Source organism: Lissotriton vulgaris, chromosome 1_1 (assembly GCF_964263255.1).
Source record: "Lissotriton vulgaris chromosome 1_1, aLisVul1.2, whole genome shotgun sequence".
Taxonomy (NCBI): Eukaryota; Metazoa; Chordata; class Amphibia; order Caudata; family Salamandridae; genus Lissotriton; species Lissotriton vulgaris.
This window is the reverse complement of record NC_141685.1, coordinates 2,020,544,744-2,020,571,034: the sequence shown is the minus strand read 5'-3', so window position 1 is coordinate 2,020,571,034 and position 26,291 is coordinate 2,020,544,744. Positions and strand designations below refer to the sequence as shown.

At 41.4% G+C, this 26,291-nt stretch overlaps 1 protein-coding gene across 1 annotated transcript in view; it reads left to right on the top strand.

Annotated features, from left to right (window-relative positions):
• The window catches only part of BMAL2 (basic helix-loop-helix ARNT like 2), a 191,730-nt gene that overhangs the window by 118,413 nt on the left and 47,026 nt on the right, over window positions 1-26,291 (top strand). Inside the window, exons 7-10 of the mRNA XM_086920187.1 lie at window positions 3,730-3,822; window positions 7,335-7,452; window positions 9,208-9,351; window positions 22,130-22,370. Coding sequence (XP_086776313.1) covers window positions 3,730-3,822; window positions 7,335-7,452; window positions 9,208-9,351; window positions 22,130-22,370 — 596 coding nt within the window. The remainder of the gene's footprint in view (window positions 1-3,729; window positions 3,823-7,334; window positions 7,453-9,207; window positions 9,352-22,129; window positions 22,371-26,291) is intronic.

Here is a 26,291-nt window from a genome sequence, read left to right as displayed (position 1 = left end):
GGAACTCAGAGGAACTCAGCCATCTTTAATCACCTAGCTCTCAATTAGCTCCCTCCACAATAGTAAAGTTACAAACTTGAACATCTTAAAGAGTTTTACCTCTGGCACTAAATCCTCTCAAAACAACCATGCACCATGCCTTTGACACACTTAAGCACTCTGGTTCCCCAACACAGACCAAATTGTGGTCGTTTTTCTCCATACTAGATCTGTGGTCCAGCACCAGACCGAAATCTTCCATCTACTCAACTTCGAATCTCCATATATATGATTTTGAAAAGAAACGTAACCTGGTTAACGCATGAATCCTCGCCAAATCCTGTTAATAGGTGATCTTAATTACTGGGCAAATGAGGAAGGTAGAGGGTCTTCCTCTGCAAAGCTAACGGACTTGCTCAGCAATCTTAATCTTAAACACCATGTGTTCTTACCTACTCACAACAAAGGCCACACATTAGACCCTGTATGGTCTTGCTATTTATCTTTGTATGATCCAATCACTTATTAGTTAAATTTTCTTTCACTGGCTTGACCCCATCAAAATATTCCCGCATGCCCTGGAGTTCTTTCCAGAAACTGGTCCTGGGTGGACATCAATTCCTTCTGCGAATCCCTATCGCTCACTTCACCCAAACCATACAATAGCATTAATCACCACAAGGAAGAATTTACTAACTGGTTAAATACTGCCAGCAATATCCACAACCCCCTTCGGAAATTCAAACAGGTCAGACGCCATGCGGCATCCAAAGACTAACTATTCATTCGATAATAAGGAAGCCTACATTCTCTGTCTCAAAGGATATAAAAGTTTAATCAAGCAAGCTAAAGCTGTGTTCTTTTCCAATAGAATATTAAACTTAGTGAATAAGTCAAAGAAAAGCTTTAACATAGTCTCTGAATTATCAAATTCTGACACACTGACCATACCTTTCCTTCCTGAGAAGAATTTATTTGACACTCTTAACTCTTTCTTCATTTCAAAGATTAAAACAATAAAGTACAGCATACTGGCTAGCTCTCTCCCGAACCTTGTACCACCTATTCTAAGGAACCAGTTTACTCTGTCTGAATTTCTTGCCTTCAGCAAGGATTGCCTCATGGACCTGCTGGTAAAATTCAAATTTCGTCTGTCTCCCAAAAATCCTAAAAACGGTCTTTTTACACTTTCCTGACTAAGCCATTTCTCTCCACAGTCAAAGCACAGTATCAGACACTTTCAAGGAGGCGACAGTAGTCCCACTCCAAAAGAAATCCAGTGAGGAGCCACTTATCTTGAAAAATTATTGGCCAATTTCCTTGTGTTCATATTTAGCAAAGGTGCTTGAAGCACATGTTGCCAGACACCTCTGCAAATCTAAGTTGCTTGTGTCACATTAGTCTAGTTTCCAGCTGTTTTTTTCTCATCTGAAGCTACCATTCTCTCAGTTGTAGATGACTTGCAGGAGGAAGCTGACAGAGGCACCAACCAGGTGTTGGTCCTTCTAGATCTTTTGCCGTCTATCTTGTGGAGTTCCTTAGGGGTCTTCCCTGTCCCCTCACCTCAACCTGTTTATTCTTCCCCATGTGCATTCTCTTGAGAAGATACATTTCGGAATATATAACTATGCTGATGATCGGAAGCTACTCTTCACTATTGATACTACTTTGAAACAAAGAAAATATTTGTTATTTGTTATGTTATGTTATTTGGATTTTTTAAGCGCACAGCTGCCCCAGCTAAGGGGCGTCCCGGCGCTATAACTGGAGAAGGTAACATAACTAATAACACAGAAAAAGTAGAGAGTGATTAGTAAGGCAGAGGAAAGAAATGAGTTTTAACAGCTTTCCTAAAAGCAAAAAGGTCATCAAGAGTGCGGATGTGGGCAGGAAGTGCGTTCCATAATTTAGAGGCCAAGACCGTAAACGATCGGCCACCCAGTCTACATCTCTGAAATCGGGGGACAAGTGCCAAATTTTGGCCAGCAGAACGAAGACTGCGCGAAGGGGTGTACAAAGACAAAAGGTGCTGAAGGATGATAGGGGTGTCAGATTTAAGAATTTTGAAGGCAAAGCAGAGGGCCTTGAACTCTATGCGCCTGATTACTGGCAGCCAGTGCAGATTGAAGATTGTGCTACGGGCTGAGCAGAAGCGTGGCAGGCCCACCAGGGCTCTAGCTGCCGCGTTCTGCACCCGTTGAAGTTGCAGGACTTCCGCCTGGTTGGCGCCCAAGAGCAGAGAGCTCGTGTAGTCGAGCCTCGATAGTACGCTGGCTTGGACCACCATCTGGCGTGTGGGGGCATCAAAAAATTTGAGGATAGGCCTCAAACCACGCAGAATGCCGAAGCATGTGGATGCCACCTTCTTAGTGTGGAACGAGAAGGTTAGTTTGGAATCCAGCCAGACGCCAAGGTTTTTGAGTTCGGAGACCGGTTTGGGGGGAGGTCCCAGCTCCTTAGGCCACCAGCTAGCACCCCACCGATCAGGATGTTTCCCCAGCACCATCACCTCAGTTTTGAGGGCGTTGAGTTGTAGGCAGTTGGACATAAGCCATCTAGCAACAGCCCTCAAACCGTCCGCAAAGCTTGACGCCAGTTGGTCAGAGTCCCCGTTAAGAGCCACCGCCATTTCATACCTCTCTGCAGTTTATCAGAGACTGGATAAGCAGCAACTAACTAAAAGTCAATTCTGATAAAACTGAAATTGTCATAACTCAAAACAATGATGTAACCCTTCCTTCTGCCCCCCGATGGGTGCCCCTCCCCAACCCAAGCACTCTGTTAAAAGTCTAGGAGTCCTCATCGACAAAGATCTAGTGAAGAACCCTAATTAGGAGCAGTTATATCCTCCTGCTTTCTACAAATGCATAAAATCAAGACGATTGGCAAGTTCCTCACATTTTAAGCCCTGGTTCAAGTTATTCTTGCCTTAGTCATCTCACGAATTGACTATGCAAACTCTTTTTATCTTGGCCATCCTAAATACCTTTTCTGTCAGACTCCAACTAGCACAAAACCAGGCACCCAGACTAACATTTTAACAGTTCCTGGTGAGGAACATTCATTGGTTACCGATTTAACAAAGTACCATCTTTAAGACCAGCTGTATTATTTTCAAATCCATCTACGATAGGAGTCCCACCTTCATGTCATCTAGAACTTAAAAAATATATATTCCCAAACACAAGGTCCACTCAGGAATCTCCTCTCTACTTCATCATTTAAAAAGAAGATACTGGGAGGCTCAAGTTTCTCTATCCTTGCCCCCTCATTTGGTACTTCTTTCCTCGAGAGATAAGATCCACCCCTTACTACCTGATATTCAGGCAACTCTTGAAGACTTGCTACTTAAACAAGCCTATGACTAATTGTTTTGAGGAGGGTTCTGCTTTTACCTAGCACAAAGAAACCGAAAGATGTACTTGCACTCTATAAAACCCTGTAATATAACAACGAAACATAACATTATTAACAATTTATTGATCCCTTTTGTGCATACGGTTAGTACAGTCACAGAAGCAAACATCTGGGAGGTGTTACTCGCTTTATACGTTTACAATTATGGTTAATTACAATTTCTCTTTTATTGCAAGTGATTGACCATGCACCCACTTTGTTCTCTGCTTGTTCACTTCGATGCAGACTTTTTCATTAGCACCAAGTAGTTCACCTGCACAAATCTGTGTTGATTTGTTTGTTTTCGTTTTCCAATGTCATGTTAGTTCATTAAGTGTGCATTTTGTATCCTAGGCTGCAGATGGGTTCCTCTTTGTCATTGGATGTGATCGAGGGAAAATTCTCTTTGTCTCTGAATCAATCTCCAAAATACTAAACTATAGTCAGGTAGGAGAACTTTACTTGTTTTGTCTAAGTACAGTGACCTATGTAAAAAAAACTATTTACATACATGAGTTAAATCGCATGGTAGACATACGAAGGTTGCTATTCTTAATTTTCCCTTTGTTTGGCTCCTTTATCAGTGTAATAAATGCACCATGTACTATTTCTGTTTCAATTCTGTGTGTGGCGATCAATGCAGCTGTTTTGTTTTTAATTAAATGTAAACCTGCCATGCAGAAAGGCTTGCCTGTTTATTGAAGCCCCATTTCTGAGTGATCCAGATCAGATCACCAGGAGTAGGTAAATGAAAATGTACACATTTATTCATTTAATAACAATAGTTTTGGCCAATCTGTATTACAAGATATATACATTTTCCATGTCCACTCTTAAGATCAAGCATGTGATCAACTCTCTTTTTTTCAACAGAGGCTGTCTCTTTAAAAGAACAGCTCACCCAGTTGGACACTGTCATGTGAACAAGGCTCCTCGGAGCCGAAACGTCATACGATGTGCTTGCACTAAATAAACGAATTGCACTAAATTGGACCGTGTCTGCGTTTGTCTGTGGAGCGGGAGGGACGCCTCGCCTGCGGAAAACTTTCGCTGATTGCTTGGATATATATATATATATATATATATATATATATATATATATATATATATATATATATATATATATATATATATATGCGCAGATGCAGCTCTCTCCTCAAAGCCTCGCAGCAGCCGCCGCCAAACAGCCAAGAAAGAAAGCCACGCCACTCCAACGTCCGTTTGTGGGCTAAAACGATTTTATTGCGTTCAAGGCCACCAGATCTTACGCGTTTCGGGCGTCCGCCCTTGTTCACAGATATATATATATATATACCACTGTACTCACCAACAAATGAAAGACCACAAGGCTTTTTAAAATACTAGTCTAAGCCTCATTGTTCTAGCACACAGATTTGAGACTTGGGATCAATACATTCTGTTTGTTTGCCAATATGTCCTATTTGGAGTTATTGAATCTCTCTGCAACTTTCACATATCAACACTAAGGGGCTGGTTGCGATGTCGGGTGGGGGGGGGGCGCAATCGTTCTGGAACTGCCTGACCTTAGGTTGGCAGTTCCGACCACAGGATTACGATGCAACCGCCCACAGGGCGGTTGCAAACATGCATTTTACAATGGTAGCTTGTGCGGCGGGCAAAAAAGGCCCACAGCACAAGCTTCCATTGTAAAATGGATGTTTTGAAACATCCCTGCACCGTGTGACAGGCACCTCACGGTGCAGGGATGTTTAGGGGCACCAGAGGTGCCATGCTAGGGACTCCCAAAGTCACTTTCCACCTGTCTTTTCATGGTGGGTGAACCAAAAATGAAAGGGCAGGCAGAAAGTGTCATCATAATCCCGACAGCGGAGCCGAGCCTTGCTCCGCCGTCCTTGGGGAATTATGGTGCCATCCAACGCACCAACGGGCTCCTTGAGTCTGTCCGAAGTGCCGCAGACAGTCCTTCCGCCCGATGCCTCTGCCCACCGCGTTGTAATGCGGCAGGTGGACTACAGGGACAGATATTAGTGAGACCGAGACCGATGGGCCATCGGTGTCGGTCCCACCAACATCACAATCAGCGCATATGGGTTTTTCCCAAACACTGCATAGGATATAATATCATTCTAAAATAGGTGGGTATATGGGTACATTTCCAAAGATCCCCATTTCTGCATTTTTTTAAACAATACAAGATCCATATTTTTCTCAGTGTATATATGATTGGTTTGTAGAACAATTCAGCAGTTATGAAGCATTTTGTGGGTTTAAATCCATAAATTCTGAAACCAGTGCAGACGTGATTGTTTCTTAGTATGCTGGACTGGAACTTGCAACAGCCCTGGCAAAAATGATAAATTCCTGCCCTCTGTGCAGACATGCTAATTAATGCCTAGAACCAGAGCAACTCCTTCAAGTTGCAGTCGGGATCGCGTAACATGCACCAACACTACTTGAGGCTGTCAAAACAGGCCTCTTGAGGGATTGCTCGCTGGCACGACTGGCCATGATTGTTAGGAATATTAATACATGCACTCCCTGAGATTGTTCAAAGGTCTTAGGAGTATTAGGGATAGTGCTATGTCCGTGTCTGTTTGACAATACCTTCAATACCTTATAGTTTTATATAGCGCGGACTAGACCCAATGGTGTCGGGTATCAGAGCGCTTTACACGAGCACAAGTTGCGTTACATGAGGACACATTCATTTTTGTTAGGCACTGAGAGATGAAGTGATTTGCCCAGAATAACAGGATGTTGCACATCCTTGCCGAGACTCGAACCTGGTTCCCCAGATTTGAGGTCGACTGCCCTAGCCATTAGGCTAACTCCTCCCCCCATGTGCTCTCTCCTCTTGTTTTGCTCATGGAGAGTGTATTTACCTTTCTAAGGCAAATCTTATAAAATTATCATACATCATTAGAATCCTGAGCTCTGGTCAGTTACAGTTGATTAAATGCCTGTAAAAGAGGATTATTTGGGCTGTGTTATTGAAACTGTGGTCTATCAGAAGGTGTTTGAGAAGGATACAATTTTAGAGATCCTAAAAGCGTCTAGCTCCAAATAGTTGTTGCAGTCCATGTGAGTGCCGGCCTCTAGCAACCATACTTTAGGAGGTACTCTGGTCACAGGCTTTAGCTCATGGTATCAATCCATCGGAGGAGAAGAAGGTCACTGAATGAGTAACGGCTGGGAGGAAGGCAAGAAGGGCCAGCACTGATGATCAGATATCAGAGATATTTGATACTCGCTGATAGCTTGGTAACCTCATGTTACAATTCTAATTAGATATGGGTATGCTAGTCTGCATCTGTTTGTGCTGAGGACTGAATGTTTTTTACACATTTCACCAAAGTAACTAATTTGTTAGCCGGGAGAATTAAGTTCTGAATCAACTTCACTAAATTGAATTTAATTGGGGTTGATGTTTCTGGACGCTCATTGCTTTGTACATTATTTTTGTGGCTTTTGACTTTTATTCCCTTCTGTTGGGGCTCCTGTCTGCCTTGATTACAGCCTATCTGTCCAGCGATGTCGTTCTCTCTGTTTCATGTGTCTCCGTCTCTTTTGTCTGTCTGCACCGCATGCAGTCTCTCTGAGGCTCACTCTGCCTGCCTCCTGTCCCACCCCATCCTACTTTATCGTGCTCACAGCTGCACCTTCTCTGCCTCTCCTACGCCTGCTGGCTGCTGTCTTTTGGGGTCTTTCTAGATCTCACACTGTGTCCTCTTACCCAGTTCAATAGATTGTATCAGTTTAACAGTTAAAGAAATGCCAAGTGCAGGCAGCTATTTTTGATTACAAAAAGAACATCTTAGGCGCACTCCTAATTCAGTATTGCTCTATTTCCCTCTGTTTCATAATTCACCTTTTCCATGGTTAATTTTGCATAAGAGCACCGGTTTGGTTACAGTATGTACAATGGGCTTGTGAAAAGAAGCGCACACTGTATCTCACTCTGAACACCTGTCTTTCAGGCGGAGCTGATGGGGCAGAGTCTGTTTGATTTCCTGCATCCGAAGGATGTGGCCAAGATGAAGGAGCAGCTTTCGTTGTCCGACGTTTCACCAAGAGAAAAGCTTATCGACGCGAAGAGTAAGCACGCAGCAACTTTTTATTGTCAAGATGATGGTGCTTTGTGAAGTGAAACGTCCAATTTATTTTAAAAAAAGTATTGTTTTCACAAGTACGTGATGACTATGAATGCGTAAGACAAGCGCTCCCAAAACAGTACTAGCCACAGGCAACCAATTTAATCCCATAGTCAGACGCATGCAGACTCCCCTTCGTGCCAATAAATAAGGGCTAGAGACAAGGACCAGTTATTCACAGTTGTGGGAGTGGTCTCTAGAGTATTGCAAAGGGGGTGGGAAATATGGGAAGGCAGACTTATTGCTCTGCTAAACCCGCTAAACCCGCGTTAAGCTCCCTTCACTGGCTCCCGATTCAGGAGAGAGTTAACTTCAAATCCCTTTGCATTACACACAAAATCCTCCAGGGTAAGGGCCCCCAATCTTAAGAGCTCTGATCAAACCTTACAAAGCCAATAGAAAGCTACGCTCCGACCACCTCTACTTAGCCGATACCCCCAGAATCAAGAAGGCGCGTACAGGGGGCCGCCGCTTCTCCTACAACGCCTCCTGTCTTTGGAATTCCCTGCCACTTACCATCCGCAGGGAAACCAACCTGCTAACATTCCGCAAACACCTGAAAACTTGGCTCTTCCCGTAACTTCATCTGTTCTCTAATGAACTCTGCAGCGCTGGAATGCCTCCGGGGAGGCATGCTCTATATAAATCCTATTCTAGTTCCAATTCCAATAATGCAAGGAGACAGATGCTTCTTCCAGATTTGATTAAGGTCTCAGTTTTGGAGGGCCGTTGCTTGCCAAACCTAGAGTGACTTGGTGCAGCCACAAGTAGGCACAGCTTGGCAGTGGTGAGGATCATTTTGTGGCTGGGCCTTTTGGTGACTCCGCTGTCAGAAACAGAACACCGCCCGCCTCTAAAGAAGGCAGAGGAACTAAAGGTGGGTGGAAGCATTGGTCCATTGCTGACGCATGACCCCGTACTGCCCAACTCTATATGAGCCCCAAGACTTTCTTGGTTTTGCTGTCATCTGCCCCAGGAATTGCAGGCTCACAAACTTCTGGCTGACTGTCTTAATAGACATAAGTTAGTATGTTCTGTAATGGGTTGCACAAAGTGAGTTATTGAAGTCCTCCTGAATTCACATTGTGGCGAATCATAGATCACAGAGCAAAACTTCTGAACCCTGAGAGGACTTGGTGTCTCAGGCATAGGAAGCAACGCAGCATTTTGCACCGGCTAGCATAGTGGAGACACTTAAATGCAATGAGATCTTTTCATGCCCTTTTTCCCTCCCTCGCTTTTCAAGGCAGCGAAAACAATGGATACGTTCCTTTCCTTCTAGAACATAAACACACAGAGAAAGACTTATCCACTAACTTGGACTCCTACTATAAAGGAGGCTTCCTTACCCAGAATTACTGGGTTATGTGAACCAGGAGATGCAGCAAGAAGCAGCATTTGTCTTGGTGGTCCTCCCCCCGCCCCCTTCTCCGAAGTCCGCTGGAGCTGCTCAGCCATGAATGATCATTCATGTCTTTGGCAGCTAGCCACAAGATGGCAAGCAAGCACCCTGGCTGCTCCAGCTCCACTGTGCTTTGGAAAAGAGGCCAGTCAAAGGCGCTGAAACGATGGAGAGGATCAGAAAATGAAGCCATGGGATGGAGGGACCACGATTATTAAGTTGTGCTGAAATGTAAATGTTCTTATGAGCGGTGTGTAAAGTATTCTGAAATGACTTGATGTTGTGTTATTTTCAAAGCGGGTATGCAAGTGCATACGGATTGCCAGGCGGGCACATCTCGACTTCACTGTGGAGCCAGGCGAGCCTTCTTCTGCCGTATGAAACGCAGAAGAGTGACAGTAAAGGAAGAGAATGAATATTTATCCAGCTCCAAGACGAAAGGTATCCTTTACAATTAAAGCACTTTGGTCATTTCTCAACATTCATTTTGGTGATGCTGCAAAATATGTAAAATGTATTAATATAACGAGACTTCTCTTCCGGACAAAAACCTCCACCAATATTGTAAATTTGAATGTTCTGAAGAGCTCTGATTATTGTGATCTGGCTGTGTTTCTTCGTCACAGGTTCCCATTGTAATGTAATCTAGAAACAACCACAAGGGGGAGGTATTGATATAATGTACCACAATATAGCACTTTATAGACCATGATAAAATGTTTATATCTTGATTTTTCTTACAATTGTTAAACATCATTTGACCGTAGAATTCTAAATATGTGGCCGTCCTGTTCAGCAGTTCAGGCCGTATGATTTACTCATTTAAATGTTGATTTAATTTTGTGATTTCATAATGATGATGTGATATGCTGGCTGGCTAGCAGATCTGTACATTGTTACCTAAGTCTCCTTATTTAGTGCCTCGATGGCCGCCAAGGCATGGTCGACACTACAGAACTATCCTTTGTCCCTTTATATTGAGACTTTGTATCAGCTCTGCTGCTGTAAACTGCCTTTGTGCTTTTTCAATCAAAGTTTATTTGATGCTGTGGCTCTGGCTCATGTCCCAATCCATTCGTTATTATACCATAAATTAGTAGGTGTAATATGATATCCCTTATGAAGATAAAGCATTATCCTATTTATGGAGTGAATTCTGACCGACCGACTATAATAGAAAGTGTAAAATATAACATATATAAGAAAATTGTTTACAATATTTAAAAAAAGAACATTTCTATAAATAATGTATTTATGATATTTAATAATAATCTTAATTAATTTTAATTTACATACTTATCTGACACCCTCCACCCTAACCCCCTCCCCCGCCCACTGACAGGCAATACATCAACACATGATTAATCAGGTTCAATACATAACATCATTTGATCCTTAAAGAACATATAGGCACACAAAGAGAATCTATCAATCAAATACAGTCCTATCGGATCTCTATTTAAGTAGCGTCCATGAAAGTTCCTAAAATGACATGTACATATTCTCTTTTATACTAAAAAGACCTACACAAAAGATAATGAAACATACATAAACTCTAGCATGCCCTGCTATGCTCTTGCATCCACATAATCAGGGGATCCCAAATTTTCATACCTTTTTTACGTGAATGGCGCCCTTTCCGTTTATATATAGCTATCGCCAGGCTGCAAGTTGCTAAACATCCAATATATCCTTAATTAGCTCTTGCAATACGCTACAGGATGCGAACATGTGGATGACGACAGTCTTATAAAGTGCGCAGCATGGACATACTGTTCCCTTTCCAGCACCCCATTTGGCTATCTTATCAGGCGTATAATACACCGAAAAACAGGTGTTATAAAGTTATGCTTGTAACCTAGTGGACATTAAAAAAAGATTGTGACATTTCATACTCCTACAAAAAGATTTCGGCTGAGACCCCCAAGTTAGCCTGCAATTTGTGAGACCATTTTCCAGATCGTCGGGCATAGCAGCATTTATAAAACCATAGATTTCCCCAATAGAGCCTGCTTTATCTATAACTATGCTTTCATTGATTTCCACTCTCTGAAACTTGACCCGTCCCCCTTCCTTTCCCAAGAGACAATCCCTAACCCGGAGGAACTTAAAAATAATCCTACGATCAAGAGTATATTCCTTTTTCATTTCGTCAAAAGACTGGAGCCCTGAGGGGGAGAAAAAGCAGCCAATCTGATCTATCCCAGCCCTAACCATGTCTAGATCTCCCAAAATCCATGTATAGATCTGCCAAAATCTCTGGAAGATTATAGATATTGGATATAGGTGTATAAAAAGATATTCTGCCAATTCCGAAGATTTTACGTATGGTACTCCATACTTTAAGAGTTTTAAAGGGAACCTTTTTGTAATAACTATTGTGTATTTGACGCCACAACATCCTCCCATCTCTCCCCCCAACATAAGTTTAAATGGTGAGGGAACCATAGAAGTTAGCCTATTATCCACATTTGTCCTAAGCAGCTCACAACTATAGATCAGTGTGACAGCCCAGTAATATAATTTCAGATTTGGAAGGGCAAATCCCCCCCTATCCCTCGGTAAAGTAAGAAACCTAAGTGCTCGGCGAGGTCACACATATGTCCATATAAACCTGGAGAACATATTCTATGTTGCTTGAATCCATTGAGGAGTAAATTCCAAACATATGACCCTAAAAAAATATAAAAAGTTTGGGAGAAAAGGCATTTTTATCATGTTAGACCTACCTCCTATGAAAGGATAAATGTAGGTTGTTTAGCCTTGCAAGAAATTTTTTTAGTATGCTCCATTAAAGGTTGTATATTGTTCTTGACCAAATTATCCAGTTTGGAGGTTACTAAAGCCAAGATAAGTGGCTCTTTTGACTACCCGATTATCGGCCATCACGATTTCATCATTGAGAACAATCTGTGTTTTATCCTGATTCAGAGCGTAACTGGAGATATGCCCGAAACGCTCAGCCTCGTATTTGATTACCTTTATGGCTACATTTGGATCAGATGTAATCTGAGCTATATCATCGGCATAGGCCAGGGTCTTGGTTGCCCAGTTATGTGACCAGACTGCTGGTATTAACGCATTATTCTCTAGCCTGCGGATGAAGGGGGTCAATAGACACAGCAAATAAAAGAGGGTGCAAAGGCAGCCCTGGCTGGTCCCCCGGGAGTTTGAACATTTTTCAGAGAGGGTACGGTTTACCGTAACTTCCACCGATGGTTCGGCGTATAATGTTTGGACTGCCTTGATAAAACCATCCCTGATGCCAATTCTAGACATGGCCGTCCATAGATATTGCCGGGAGACCCCATCAAAAATTCTCTGCGTCCAACACCCATAAGGTCTCCTGAAACATTGGTGATGTTGAATAATGTAATAACTCTCTGGATATGGTCAATTGTAGATCTACCAGCAACAAACCCATGTTGGTGCCCTGAGATAACTTTGTGAATTATTTGCGTGAGTCGGCTTGCCAATATCTTTCAATAGATTTGGTGTTGCCATTTATCACAGTAGTAGGGCGGTAAGACCCCAATTGTAGGGACAATTTGTTCTTTTTTAAAGAAACCCAAGATCTTGGCCTGAGACCATGATCCCGGAGGCCTCCCACCATTAAAAATATGGATGAATAGGTCATGGATAATTCCTTTTAGTTGCTGGGAAAATGCGGTGTAAAATTCGGTCGGTATACCATCCATACCGGACGCTTTCCCCTTTAGCTAAACCATTAATTGAAAGTAGGATCTCATCCCACTGTGGCTGACTATCTAGGCTATCCTGGTCTTCTTCTTCAAATCTTGAGAGTGGGATTATGTCCAGATATTCCTTAATCTTTCTCTGATCCTCCCCAATGTTAGCCATATATAGTGTTTGATAGTACCTCCGAAGTGCCACCCTAATTGCATCTGGATTGTTGTCCGGCCAAGTTCGGGGTCATTAATTTCTCGAATTGTATTAGATGTGATTTATTGCCTAGTACGAACTGCCAATTAGAGACCAATCTGTTCACTTAATTCGTACACTGCTTCCTTTTGCGTTGTTGCCTTCCTCATTGCTTTATCTATCAAAATATCCGTACTGGTGGCTTTAAATCGCCACACTTCGTTGTTCCTCCTCCACTTCCCCTCCCTCATGTACAGCCCTTACGAACACCTCCTCAGCTACCCCAGATTATCCTGCATTCATTATTTGTTTGACATGTTTGTTGAGATTTAAGGAATGTCGCAGTGTTTCCACCTAATCCCTGCTTTAAAAGCATCCCATACAACCTCAATTGATGTACTCCCCATATTATCCTCCACGAACATTTGGATCCATATTCTCATATGCCTGCAATATCCCTCGTTTGACAACATTGATCTCTCAAAAGTCCAAATCAGAGTGTTGTAGACAAACATATAGTCCAGTGTGGCATGAGTCATATGTGGGTTAGAAAAAAAAGGTATACCCTGGATCACATGGTTTCATCATGTGCCAACAGTCAATCAAACCATGGGTCTGGCATAGATTTCTAAAAGCCTGAAACACTTTCGGTTTCCTCCCTGTATATCTGTATCCAGGCTCCAAAGACCAGTCACTGGGTAAATTAATATTATAATCCCCACATAGAATCAGTGGAAGGAGCAAGTGAGCGAGTTTATTAGAGATGGTATTGAATACGCCAGGGTCATCACAGGTGCATCCATATAGTGTGCATAGTGTCAAGTTTCTGACCCATGCCATATTGGCATTAAGTAATTGCCCATCGGCCAAATTTGGAGCATGGCCGTGTAAATTGAACCTGCCGCCTTTAGCCAATCTAGCAACACCCCGAACCCTGGCCCCCTGTGTAGTTGCACTAATCACCCTATACCTTAATGTTTTAAGCACATGCACTTGTGATACATCGATGTTAGTCTCTTGGAGGTAGATGATATTTGCCCCAAATGATTGTAATCTGACCGCTACCCTCTGCCTTTTCTTAATGTCATTAAGGCCACATAGATTGATAGTTACAATTCTACGTCTGCCCATGTTGTTTTATATCATTACTGATTCTGACACCACATCCCTTTACAACAAACCCACCCTGCTAATCCCTCCCTATTTTCATTTACTATGACTAAAGTAGGGCCTATTACAAGAAACACTATTACACCAACTTCTTTTATCGCCTGTCGAAGGATACCACCCCATACCCTTCCATCACCCCACTCCCACCACCACCACTTAGGCAATCAAGCTTTTATGATATTTACTGTTGATTTACACCTCTGAGATGGTAGTACACTAAAAGGTACATATTTGCAGCATTAAATACAAAAATAAAAAACCTCTCAGCATTCAAACCAATTTCACATTTTAAAATCGTTTTACTTTTGGGAAATTCAGTATTTATTGTGGTTTGGTGCAGGAAAGGAAAGGAAGGCATTAAAAAGGCCCACGAAAGGCTTGCACTATCATTATTTATGTGTCTACATGCATTTATGGCTCACAAAGTACAAGCTACTCCTATTCTAAGGTTTACCAGCTCATACTCCAGTCCTGCCTCTCCACCCTTGATGTTATTCCCCCTTCTTCGGTGTACAGTGGACCAGTACCTTGGGAAGCTAGCGTGTTTAATTGCTGCTGACCCCGGATGTGAACATCCTGATAATATTATCCTACAAGAGCATTGTTTTCTCCATTATATAGTATGTAATAGTCAATCAATGGCATAATCATCTGCTGGTAATCTGACGACAATAGCATAATAGAATGCCCCCATAACTGTTCCAAGCTTTGACCTCATTAGTCAGTAACAAATTTACCCATGGTAAAGTTCAACTAGAGGCAAGTCACTGGTGCATAAATGGAGGTGACGCACCCCACTCTTAAAGATTAAAAAGCCATTTCCAAATTGCACAAAGAAACACTGTCCACCTCTAATTAAGTAGTTAGTTATTCTCAGTTTATCATCCATAAAAGGTCACCAAGCAAATCCTACCAAATAGTTTCAAGAGATTAATCTGTGTTTTTTTTGTATTCCTTGAACCTCTCAGCCCAGTGGCGTAGCTAGGTCTTAATTACCAACTAACAAGTAGCAGGGGGTCGAAACGAAAATAAGTGGAGTGTGTCTGTAGAAAGTAACCTTAACTGTGACGATTTGATAGCGAAATCTATCACTGGGTAATCTCTTAGTGTGTCGAGGTATTCCCATCAGAATCCCGACCTGTATCGCCCTACATTATTTGGGAACCTTCACATGGTAGGATGGGAAAACATACCCAGTAGAAGATTTGGCCAGATTTAGCCGAATCTACTATATATGTCCCAATGTATGTATGTTCTTAACTCGGTATCAGGTGGTATCTGAGTAGCAGTGCATAAAAAGTGAAAATCAAAAAGTGATTGAAGGTGAAACAATATAAAATTGGGTAAGAAGGAGAAAATGTACTTTAATAGGCACCTCCCTTTTCCCAACGTTAAAAAACAGTGCAAAGGGTAGTGTTAACAAATAACTACCTGGATGTAAATAATGGTCGACATGTTTCTGCAGTTTACCTTGGGCCCATAGGTCACCTACTGCTTCATCAGGACCTAATCTGCTACTGCTGAGTGTTGTGAAATAAGTAAATGTGAAATAACATATTAATTGTCACCTGAGATTCTCCCTATTTGTAGGAGAATGTAGCCCCACCTCACCTGGCCACAGCGCAGGTAAAAACGGAGCACCGCTCTGTCCGTCGGTACTCCGGACGTCCTTCTGGGCTGTCTGTGGGAGGTGTAGATTCGGCTAAATCTGGCCAAATCTTCTACTGGGTATGTTTTCCCATCCTACCATGTGAAGGTTCCCAAATGATGTAGGGCGGTACAGGTCGGGATTCTGATGGGAATACCTCGACGCACTAAGAGATTACTCCGTGATAAATTTCGCTATCAAATCGTCACAGTTAAGGTTACTTTCTACAGACACACTCCACTTATTTTCGTTTCGACCCCCTGCTACTTGTTAGTTGGTAATTACGTAGTCATAAGGGTTGTAGCACAGTTTGGTCGTTAAAAATGTCCTTGGACCCCCCTTCTTTGTTGTTATAAACGTAGCTAGGTCTTATGCAGCTCATGGTTTGCCGTCTGTGGGTGGGGGTGGGGAGTGGGTTTGGGTGCTGGCGATTGTTGCCTTTCCCACCTCGCGACAGCCGCATGTTAAAGGCGGTAGTGTCGCACCCAAAACTCATGCCGCCCAGTGCTGGTTGCCCCATCTTGCTACGTCACTGTCGCAGCCACCAAACACTAGAAACTCCTATTAATGCACTCTAAAAAAGGCCCTTTTCCATTTCAGCCCAACAGACATTGAATGCTGGGCATTCTATAAGGGAACCATCATCGTTCTCTCTTTTCTTTTACTCTACAACATTGTTCATGAAACCAAGGAGTCCCAGGCCTATCCTTACTCATTCTGCCAGAAGCCGCTTGCAAAGTTGCATTAGAACATTTCTAAAAAAGCAAGTAGTTCATCTTTAATATTTACATACCCATTCTATGAAGAGATGTTTTTATAGTAGTATTGTACCTGACCCAGAGCCCCTTTTTCTTCTCATCCTTCTTGTAATATTCTTTGTCCTCCACAGTGTTTAGCTTCATCCTATAGACCCAGGAACGTGGAAAGAGTAGCTGGAGCTGATAACTACCACTACTTTAGTTACTATAAAATAAGTAACTATGTTTGTTATAAGGGTTCTCTTTGCTAACAAAAGCACATACTATGGGTGTAAGGGTCACTCATATCTGAAAAGGCACGTTTGTTGGACATTCTCTATTAAAGTGACCCAGAAGTCATCTCAATTGTAGTACTTCCATAAGAGCTTACGTTATGTTCTGCATTCTGCTACATACTTATTGAGTTGTCTACTCAAAACATCTTCAAGTTATTTAAAATTGCCTTTAACAGTCCTGGGTAACGATTATATTTTTCCTAATCTCACTTTAATACTTTCCTATATTGCTCCATTCTGTGCCCTCCTGCCTCCCTCTACCGGTTTCATAAAAACGTTGACACAGATCTTTCATTTGTATGCCATCTTGATTAAATCAAAACGGCTAACCCTTATTGGACCTGGAAACAGCCAAAGCACAACACTTAAAAGGATTGCTTATAATGGCGCTATAAATCCCATCTTTTGGCACTCTGTGTTTGTCTGTTGAACTTCTTCCTTCACAACTCTGAAAAGTGGGAATCCCTGGGCTGGCTGCAAGCCGTGTCTCAAAGACATAACATCATAGTTGTTAATATACTTCAATAATGAATAGTTTGAAAGTGCTTCTAGAGCATTGTGGGACTTTAAATTATTGATTTGGATTTGGGAGGAGGGATCCTGCTTGTTTAATAATACAATATAATACCAGGTCAAAACAGAGTTGACTGAGAAAACCTATACTTAACTCATGGTAGATATGGCAAAAAGCAGAAGGTTTTTCTTGAAATGTATATTAGATATTTAAGCAGCACTGAAACAGTATTAAAATAAAGAACAGCACAATAAATAAAAAAGGAGTAATATTTAATAAGTAGGCATTAAAGATGACTGAAACCAGAGATACAACCTTTTAAATTCTAGAGCAAAAAGCATTGATTGCTTGACCAGATCTATTCATGATTTCAGGCCGATAGCAGTGTAGCTAGGGGCAGGTAAGTCTAGTGAGTCACAGTGGTCAAAAATGTATCTTGCAAATTTTTTCTGAAAGCAAAACGTCTCTAGCAGGGCCACACAGGATGTTGTATCTGGTGAGTCTGGTATGTCAAACCTGGTTTCCTTCCAAAGTCTTCAGTTATGACACCAGATGTGCTGAGGAGGCCAAAGTTGAGTTCTATAGCCTCTGATGTTACTATCCCACTGGAGTAACTATGCACCTTGCCCTGGTTCCAAGTTATGAGTGTCGTCATTTCTTTGGAGCTCCAAATCTATCCAGCAGGGCAGAGCAGAATGCTGTAGCTGGGCAGGGATACACAAAGCTGGATACCTTCACCTCAATGTCTTCCTGAAACCTATTTCTTCACAACAAAATATCAAAGCATGACAAAATCAGAAAATCTTGCCTGTCAAGCTTTCACCTTTTCTGGGTGTCTTGGCACCTTGTACTAGACCTCTGGAGATCCAAAAGTGTCCCACTATTCTGCATGTGCTAGAAAGTACCCACCTTGTCACATCTACAGCTTCCAGGCTTTCTTTGGAAGCTCCTATGGACCATTTTGCACCTCCGCAATGGTCTCAGAAGAGTCCGGTGCCGCACACTCCTATCTGTTCAGATGGAAATCTCACACATGGGAATCACCAATTCTGCTGTTTCGGTCCCCAAGGCTAACAGGCAGCCAACGGACTGAACCTGGTAGAGCACCAGACACATGAGACAAGAAGAGAGCAAGTTCTACTTCGGCCTCTATTCAGGCAAATGCAGACAGAAATTCCTTCTTGCTTCTTCACTAGGCTCTGTTATGTTCTGAGAGAGTGGTGGTAGGAAGCCAGTTTAGTAATGCAAACTATACAGTGATTAGTAATAATCTGTAACCTCCCAAAATAATTCCCACAATTCAGCCTACATATCCTTTCAGCAGTTCCTGTTTGCTTTTGTACGGACTACCTAATAGCATCCTAGCATCCTCCTGTGGACAGACCCCTGTCCTATCCAGAGGTCCGAAGCTCCTCCCACGGGGTGTCTTAATGATATGAGGATTCACCCCTACCAAAACTTCCCTGATTGGTACTTGAAGTAGGTTCTCCCCCCAACTGGGAGCAAACACAGGGTGCCTGGAAGAGTATGTAAATCAAAGTCTTCCCCACACTAGGAGTATCAAAAAACAAAAGGAGGTACCCTCAAAATCCACTTGGGACAGAGTGAGAAATTTTAAAAGTAAAAGAAGTCCCTCCACTAGACACACATTGTCACTTTTTGCATACTTCTAATTATAAGACATAGACAACCTATGGGTTCTAAGGAAATACAAACAGAAATCAAATCAAAGTACGTCAGTAGAGCCAACAGTAATTAAACAACTCAAAAAAGGTTACTTAAAAACATCAATTTATTATTTAAAAAGAGAGGGATTAGCCCTCACAGATTAAAAACAATGTTACAATTCATATACAGAAAAACCAAACAGTCGACGCAGCGTTTCGGTGATTTTATCGATGTGACACCTTCTTCAAGACGGTTTTCTATATAAAGAAAATATTTAAATTATTTACAGGCTCTATGATATACTGATGTACATATATATACAATTTCTTATTCCCAGTTTTTTTACATTTAAGATCACATTTGTTTATATCATGTGGAATATTAAAGAATATCGAGACACATTCCAGATATTTACCTATGTTAACCAGATATTTCACCTTTTGCACTCCCTCCAATACAAAATTCCATTCTCTAATATCTTTTTAAACAATCACTATTCAAAACAGGATCAAATAACAGTTCTACAGGTTTCAGAAAACTCCATTTGGTATAGATTACTAAGTATCCAAGAAACATAAAATCACATACCTCTAGTCTTTGCATGTAGACTAGTAATCAATTTTGATAGTTTAAAAAACAACAGTTCAGCTTTATAATTTGCACTACTGCCGGTTTCCGTTGTTGTTGAATAAAAACCCTATCAAAAACATAAAATCGCCATTTGTATCAACATCTACATATATGTGGTTTTCTTAATTGGATATAGCTCACGTTCCATATATAATATCACATACCTTTTAGGTTAAATATCAGAAACACATAGGGAGCTGTACGTTGGATCGCCACCGTAATTCAAGTAATTCCAGTATGACGCTATATGGCTGTATAAATAAAATTACATAACCAATTTTAGTCCTCACAAATACCTCCTTAAATTCACCGTAGAATCAAGGGTCAGATGTGTGAAAATCAAAAAAAGTATTGCTTACTCGTACCTTACTGAGGCGAATCAGCCATTTCTAGTATTTTACTTTTTATCTTCTAGCAATTACAAGTCTTTGAAGATTCTCTTGAGACCTTCCTGTGTCTTGACCGCTTTTTTTCTCATTAAGGGTCTGCAAAGACAGTGGTAACCTGTTTTTAGTGTTACATTCTCTCTATTTATTGGTGGCGCCCACCTATAAAGCCTACCTCATTCTTACAAGCCTTCTTTATCATCAATAGGGATGTTACACTGTGTTCTTTTTATATCTATTATTGCTCGACTCTGATGACCAGAAATAGTATTCCTTGTTTACTCATAAACAAGGCAACAACATCAAATAGGAAGATTGAGATTCCTAGTAATTTGAATGCCAGACAAGGCATTATCTCTTGCCCTCACCTCTAGTACATATTACAGTTTTATGAAACCCCAAATGAGGACAAGAAAATAACTTGAAACCTTAACGATAGTCAAGATCTTTTACAAACTGAACTTATATAATATCAAATACTAGTCGAGCTCTTTAATCTTTTTAAATGTTTCAATCATTCTTCTTCTATAAGGATGTTTCCTACGGAAATATAACCTTTAATTGTACCATTCTTAGATTATTCTGGAAGACTGCCCATTCTTTCCACCGGCAACTGGTACATTCATCCGTACACTTTGTTTGGAAACATATGAACGGGGCTAGTAATTTTTTTTTTAGCTTAATCAGAAATGGTGACACTTTTGAAACATTGACTAACTGACTGAAACTCTCAACCAACCCACTATGGGTTGCTCCATCATCAACAATACAATTTCACAATTAGACTGACCTACATCCTAGAGAATACCCTGATAGTACTTGTTCAGCCAAATGGCTCCTCCAACACACAGTCTTACAAGAAACTGGCTGAAGAGAGCATGCTGTATTTCCTGCTGCCTTGCCATTTACACAGGAGTGTCAGAAATCATCTATAAGAACAGAATGTTCTATCTAATACAGAAAGGTTAATTCAAACTTAAGCGTTCTTCTCCCCTGTGGATCTTCATATGTCTCCCAAGAGCTTTAGTGTTAGTGTTATTCGAGTAGGTCAGGGAGACATATCTGTTTTTGTGCAACATTCTTCAATGATTTGGGTTCAATCTTTACCATAAGTAGATAGGTTTGTATTTGTTTAAAAATGCCATTCTGAGGTGAATCAAGCTTTAACTTAGTCAGTCCATCCCTTTTATAAGTTAAAATCTCATTCAAGTATCTCATTCACTTTTCTTTATCCTCGGCGTGCTAATTACTGCAGTTGGTTGCTGTAACTTTTTTCCTAAAGAAGGGAATCACTTGAACTCGCATATTTCCTGTCTGATTTACAGGTGCAGAACTTTTTCCGGTCTGGTGCTTTGACCTTACTGACTTAAACCGTACTGTGTCTGTCTCTTGTATTTGTAGTCAGTGACAATGTATTATCTCAGGACGATCTATGGCATAAATAATATTCCTTTTTTAATAAATAGATTTTGTGTCTCTTTCTGTATCTTGTCTGTTGCTTTGTCATTTGAATGATACCTGCCAAGTTCTACACCACCCCCTTTTTTTAACTTGTCTTTTTCCTTCTGGGAATGTGACCTCAACATCTTGATATGTTAGTCTAGTTGACATTTTTGAGAGCTCTATGAATTGATACCAAGAGTCCAGATTTCATATTGTGTCCATAAGGACTCATAACTAACAGGCTTAATTCACAAAATTGCCACACCCTTTGGTCACTTCGGAATAATTCCATTTTAAATCCTTGAACTGAATTCTTTTCGATGGTCATCAAACTTTGGAGTTGGAGTTTATTTGTTTTTAAAACACCTAAGCAGACCTCTCGCTAAAATGGATAACTAGAAAACTCTGTGGGATTAGATTATTGTAATTGGGATTTAACCATGAGAAGCATCAAGATTTGTTCATTCGGTAGTGGCCATTTGCTCACACAGCATTAGTGATGCCACGGCTCTAGATTGTATGTGAAATGTCCCATTATTTATATAGTGATAAGTAATTTGTGGGTTAGTATGTGTCATTTCTACCAGATTTTCAATAAGAGAACTGAGGCCCAGAGAGGAAATGAGTTGCCAGCACTACTCTTTGTCCAAGTGGGAAGTCATATTCGACATAGGATGCTTGGCTCCATGGATACACTTTAACCTCTAGACCCTTTCTACTTCATAGCATATAATTTATATTGGTCCCTGCATACTGCTGTTATACAACGTGTATCAGAGAATGAAAACAATGGAATACAAATATTAGTTCACATCTTGACCATGTACTGCTTTTTATTTTGCTAGATCACAAACGGTATTGTACGATCCATTGCACTGGCTACATGCGGAGCTGGCCACATAGCGTGGTGGGAGTGGACCAAGAAAGGGATGCTGAAAAGGAAAGCCATAACTTTGACTGTCTCGTTGCTATTGGTAGACTACATCCATACATCGCACCTCAAAACAGCAGCGAGATTACTGTGAAACCCACTGAGTTTGTTACACGCTATACCATGGATGGAAAATTTGTCTACGTGGATCAGCGGTAAGCCAGGTTCTAAATTTTATTCTAAATGGTAACACACAGACACATGGCTCTGTTTTATCTTTTGTCAGAAGTGCGTCTTAAAGACCATGTTTAGGTACATGCTAATACATATGGTGATATTTAGGGGCTTCCTTTGCTATGTTCAATAAAAGAACACTTTACCAGAATTTATTAACAATTGAATGACTGAATGAGGGATTCAGTGATTAACGAGAGTCTCATTGAGAAGACCTGCTGACTTAATTGTTTGGATGTTCTTCTAGTTTGAGGAAGCAGTGACGGGATGCTTTGTAATTGTGGAAAGACTCATAATTTTATCATACCTCACACTACACCTTTTTCTGCCTTGTTACGACTGTTACTGTATTAATTGTATTGCAATATGGTACCACACCCCTGATTGTGAACACCAGAAATTATCAAGTAATTCAACTCTGGTTCAAATTTACAGGTTTACAGAGGACAAAATGGTAGAGTACATAGGGAAATGAAATATGAAGCAAACTTACTAGTCTTACTGATATATGATGGTGAAGGCTACTATTGGTGATCAGTAACACATGCTGTTGCACACCTAAACAATCTCTGACACTGAAATAAAAACTCTGGTTGGAGTGCATGTGCCATAAGACCAGACAAAGCTGAATCCACAATTTTGTGGATTTGAACTTGTAATGCGTTTGCTAATGGCTCTATCATTATGGATATTGTTGACACACTGAAGGAATTGTACAAATTAATAATTTAGAGGAACCAAGTTAACTGTCATAAAGTTGACCACAAAGTAATTCTTATGAAATGATTGGAACATATAGATACAGGCAAAATCTATTCTAAATGGAGAAAGCTACAGCAACTCAAGAGGAATAAAATCAGGGATTCACAATTTCAACACTCAATTAAAAATGGAATAGTACAGTATCAAAGGTTAAAAACATCAGACAAACGTAAGAAGATGCCGGATTTCACAACAGTTTTTAGAACTGAAATCTGTCTCCCAAGCGACCACTCTGATTGTAGAGCAATGGTGCATTAAGGAACAACAGTAGTGGGGAAGAAGATAAAGAAATCCATGCAATGAGAGCACCCAATCCAAAATCAGATCAATGAGTATGTCTGGAAACATTTTTCAGGATTAGTCCATTCTGTACACCAAGTATTAAACCGGTTAAAACTGAGAATAAGTCGTTGTTGATCTAAAATTGAAACTTGCCTTCTTGTAAGATGTGCTTCAGCCATGAACTATGTGGAACCGCCTAGGAATCAGCAAGACCCCTGTGCCCAGTGTCCTCAGGAAAGTTAAGGCTGCACTGAAAAACATGCCAAACATCATCTTACACTTACCCTCTGTGAACGGATCCAATCTACATGTTGCATTCAGGATTGGTATTAATCCTTGAACTTACAAACCGCGTTTTGCCTTTTAACTATACATGTAACATTGTAAAGATTTCTAAAAGAAGAATATTACATTACGCTATGTGAAATTGTTTTTTTTATTTTTTATTTATTCATACCCAGAGTAGACAATTTTCCAAAAATACAAAATGATACATAAATTCATAGAAATTGCTATGCTAATCGACAGTGAGGGTATCCAGGCACTGAGTATAGTGGGCCTGCGGTGAGAGGAGGAGATCATGCCTGTTTCATCTGGAAGAGTCATGTCTTGAAGTTCCTACTGAAGTCTATGAGGGAGCGTTTGAGCTCTGAGGTGTTTCAGGAGGTCGTTCCAGTTCTTGGCTGTGAGGTATAAGAAGGAGCGTCATTCGCTTCTGGTGTTCTTGATGGCGGGAGGTGTGCTCTTGCCTAGGGCGCAGATTGAAGTTGTCTGGTGGGTTAGTAGAAATTGAGGCAGTGGTTGAGGTAAGCTGGACCGATGTTGTGTAGAGCTTTGTAGGCAGTGGTGAGTAGCTTCACCTTACATCTTTCCTGCATTGGGAACCAGTGGAAATTGTTTGAGGTGTGGAGAGACGTGGTTATTTCACAGGATGTTCAGGCGGCGGTGTTTTGGGTGGTTTGGAGTCAGTGTAGAACATGGGCTGGGATTCCGATGTAGAGAGCGTTTCCGTAATCAAGTCTACTAGTGATAAGAGCCTGGATGACTGTTCACCTGGTGTTCAGTTGGATCCACTTGAAAATCTTGTGTAGCATTCACAGGATGTGGAAGTATGATGAGGAGACTGCGTTGATTTGTCTGCTCATGGAGAGGTTGGTGTCCAAGATGATCCCGAGGTTCTTAGCATGCTCCTCAAGGATAGGTGGAGGGCCAAGTTCAAGGGCCACCAAGAGGCTTCCCACGGAGAGTGGTTGTTCCCGAAGAATAGGACTTCAGTTTAGTCTATGTTGAGCCGGAGACAGTTGTTTCTCATCCCAGCTGCAACGTTGTTCATATAGTTGGCAAAGTATGCTTTGACGGTGCTGGTTGAGTTGGTAAGGGAGAGGATGAGCTGTGTGTCATCCGCGCAGGATACTATGTTGATGTCATGGGCCCTGACAAAATCAGCGAGGGGCGTCATGTAGTGTTGGGCTGAGCGACCATCCGTTAAGAAATACACAGATTAGTTTCTTTGGTTCCGAGGAGTAGGACGGACGTCTAACTCATTGAGTTCTGTCCGTGAGGAAGGAGGATATCCATTTGACGACTGTTCTGCATATACCCAAGTGCTGAAGCTCTCTGAGTGACTTGTGGGAGAGCATATTGAAAGCAGTGGAGAGGTCAAAGAGAAAGAGTGTGGCATTTCTCCTTGTTAGTAGGATGTTTCTGATGTCATCGGTGGCCCCAAAGAGGACTGTCTCTGTGCTGTGGTTGGTGCGAAAGCCTGATTGAGAGTTGTCTAGGAGTTGATGGAGTTCTAGGTGGCCTGTGAGTTGGGTATTGATGGCTTTCTCAATGACTTTAGATGTAAAATGCATGAGCTAGGGTTTGAGGTAAGCTGTTAGTTTCTATATTAGGGCATTGACCTATGCATTTTTCCAGCAAGACAGAAAGGTGGCAGGGGTTATGGAGGTGTTGATGATCGCAGGAAGATGACGGTTCTTTCAAGGTTGTATATAAAGTGCGCACATTGATCTGAGGGGGCTCCTGAGTGAATGGTAATCATCAGGGTGATGGTTCTTTCATTCGACTGGGACATCCAGTTGAATAGCTGCTATTTGCCGATGATGGAGGTGTTTGGCTGGTTGGCGGCTTTAATATCGGTATGCTGTGGGTCAAAGGTGTTGTAGATCTTGGCAATTTTCTGTTTGAAGCACAGTTTGAGTGATCGTTGTACAGTGCTTGGGGTGGGATGATGTTGTCGGCAGCTGCGGGATTTCAGAACTCCTTGACGATGGTGAAGATTTCTTTGCTGTTGTTGGAGCTGGCTTTAAGTCTGAGAGTTAAGGCCTTTTTCTTTGCTGCTAGTAGTTGGTGGTAGAGGTTGAGGGCGACTTGGTATGTGTATCTTGCGGTGGTGTTTTTGTCGAGTCTTCATTTTCAGTGGTGCTTGGACTCCCTGAGGGCATTTGTGTACCAGCTGGGTTGTTAGTTGATTTTGTAGGTCTTATTTCTGGTGGGAGTGGTGCGGTTGGTGCAGTCGGCGAGCCATATTTTGATGAGTTTGGTGTTGACATAGAGGTTCCTGGTGTGGTTGGGTAGGCATTCCTTTTGGGTCTTAGTCCAGTTTTCTTCTTTCTTCAGTTTTCTTGATTAATATCAATTGGCTCTAGCATTAGCCCTGAAGAAGTCTATGGTCTATATTACCAAGACGAAACACGTGTTGGCGGCTAGTTTGTTTAAGAAGACTAACATCTGAATAAAGGAAGACATGAAGACTACTTACTTCTCAAGACTCATTTGAAGAACTTTATTGTCTCTGTTTTTTTAGCTCAGGATATATTTTGCTTATTGTAACTTATGTGAGTTTGTCCTGACAT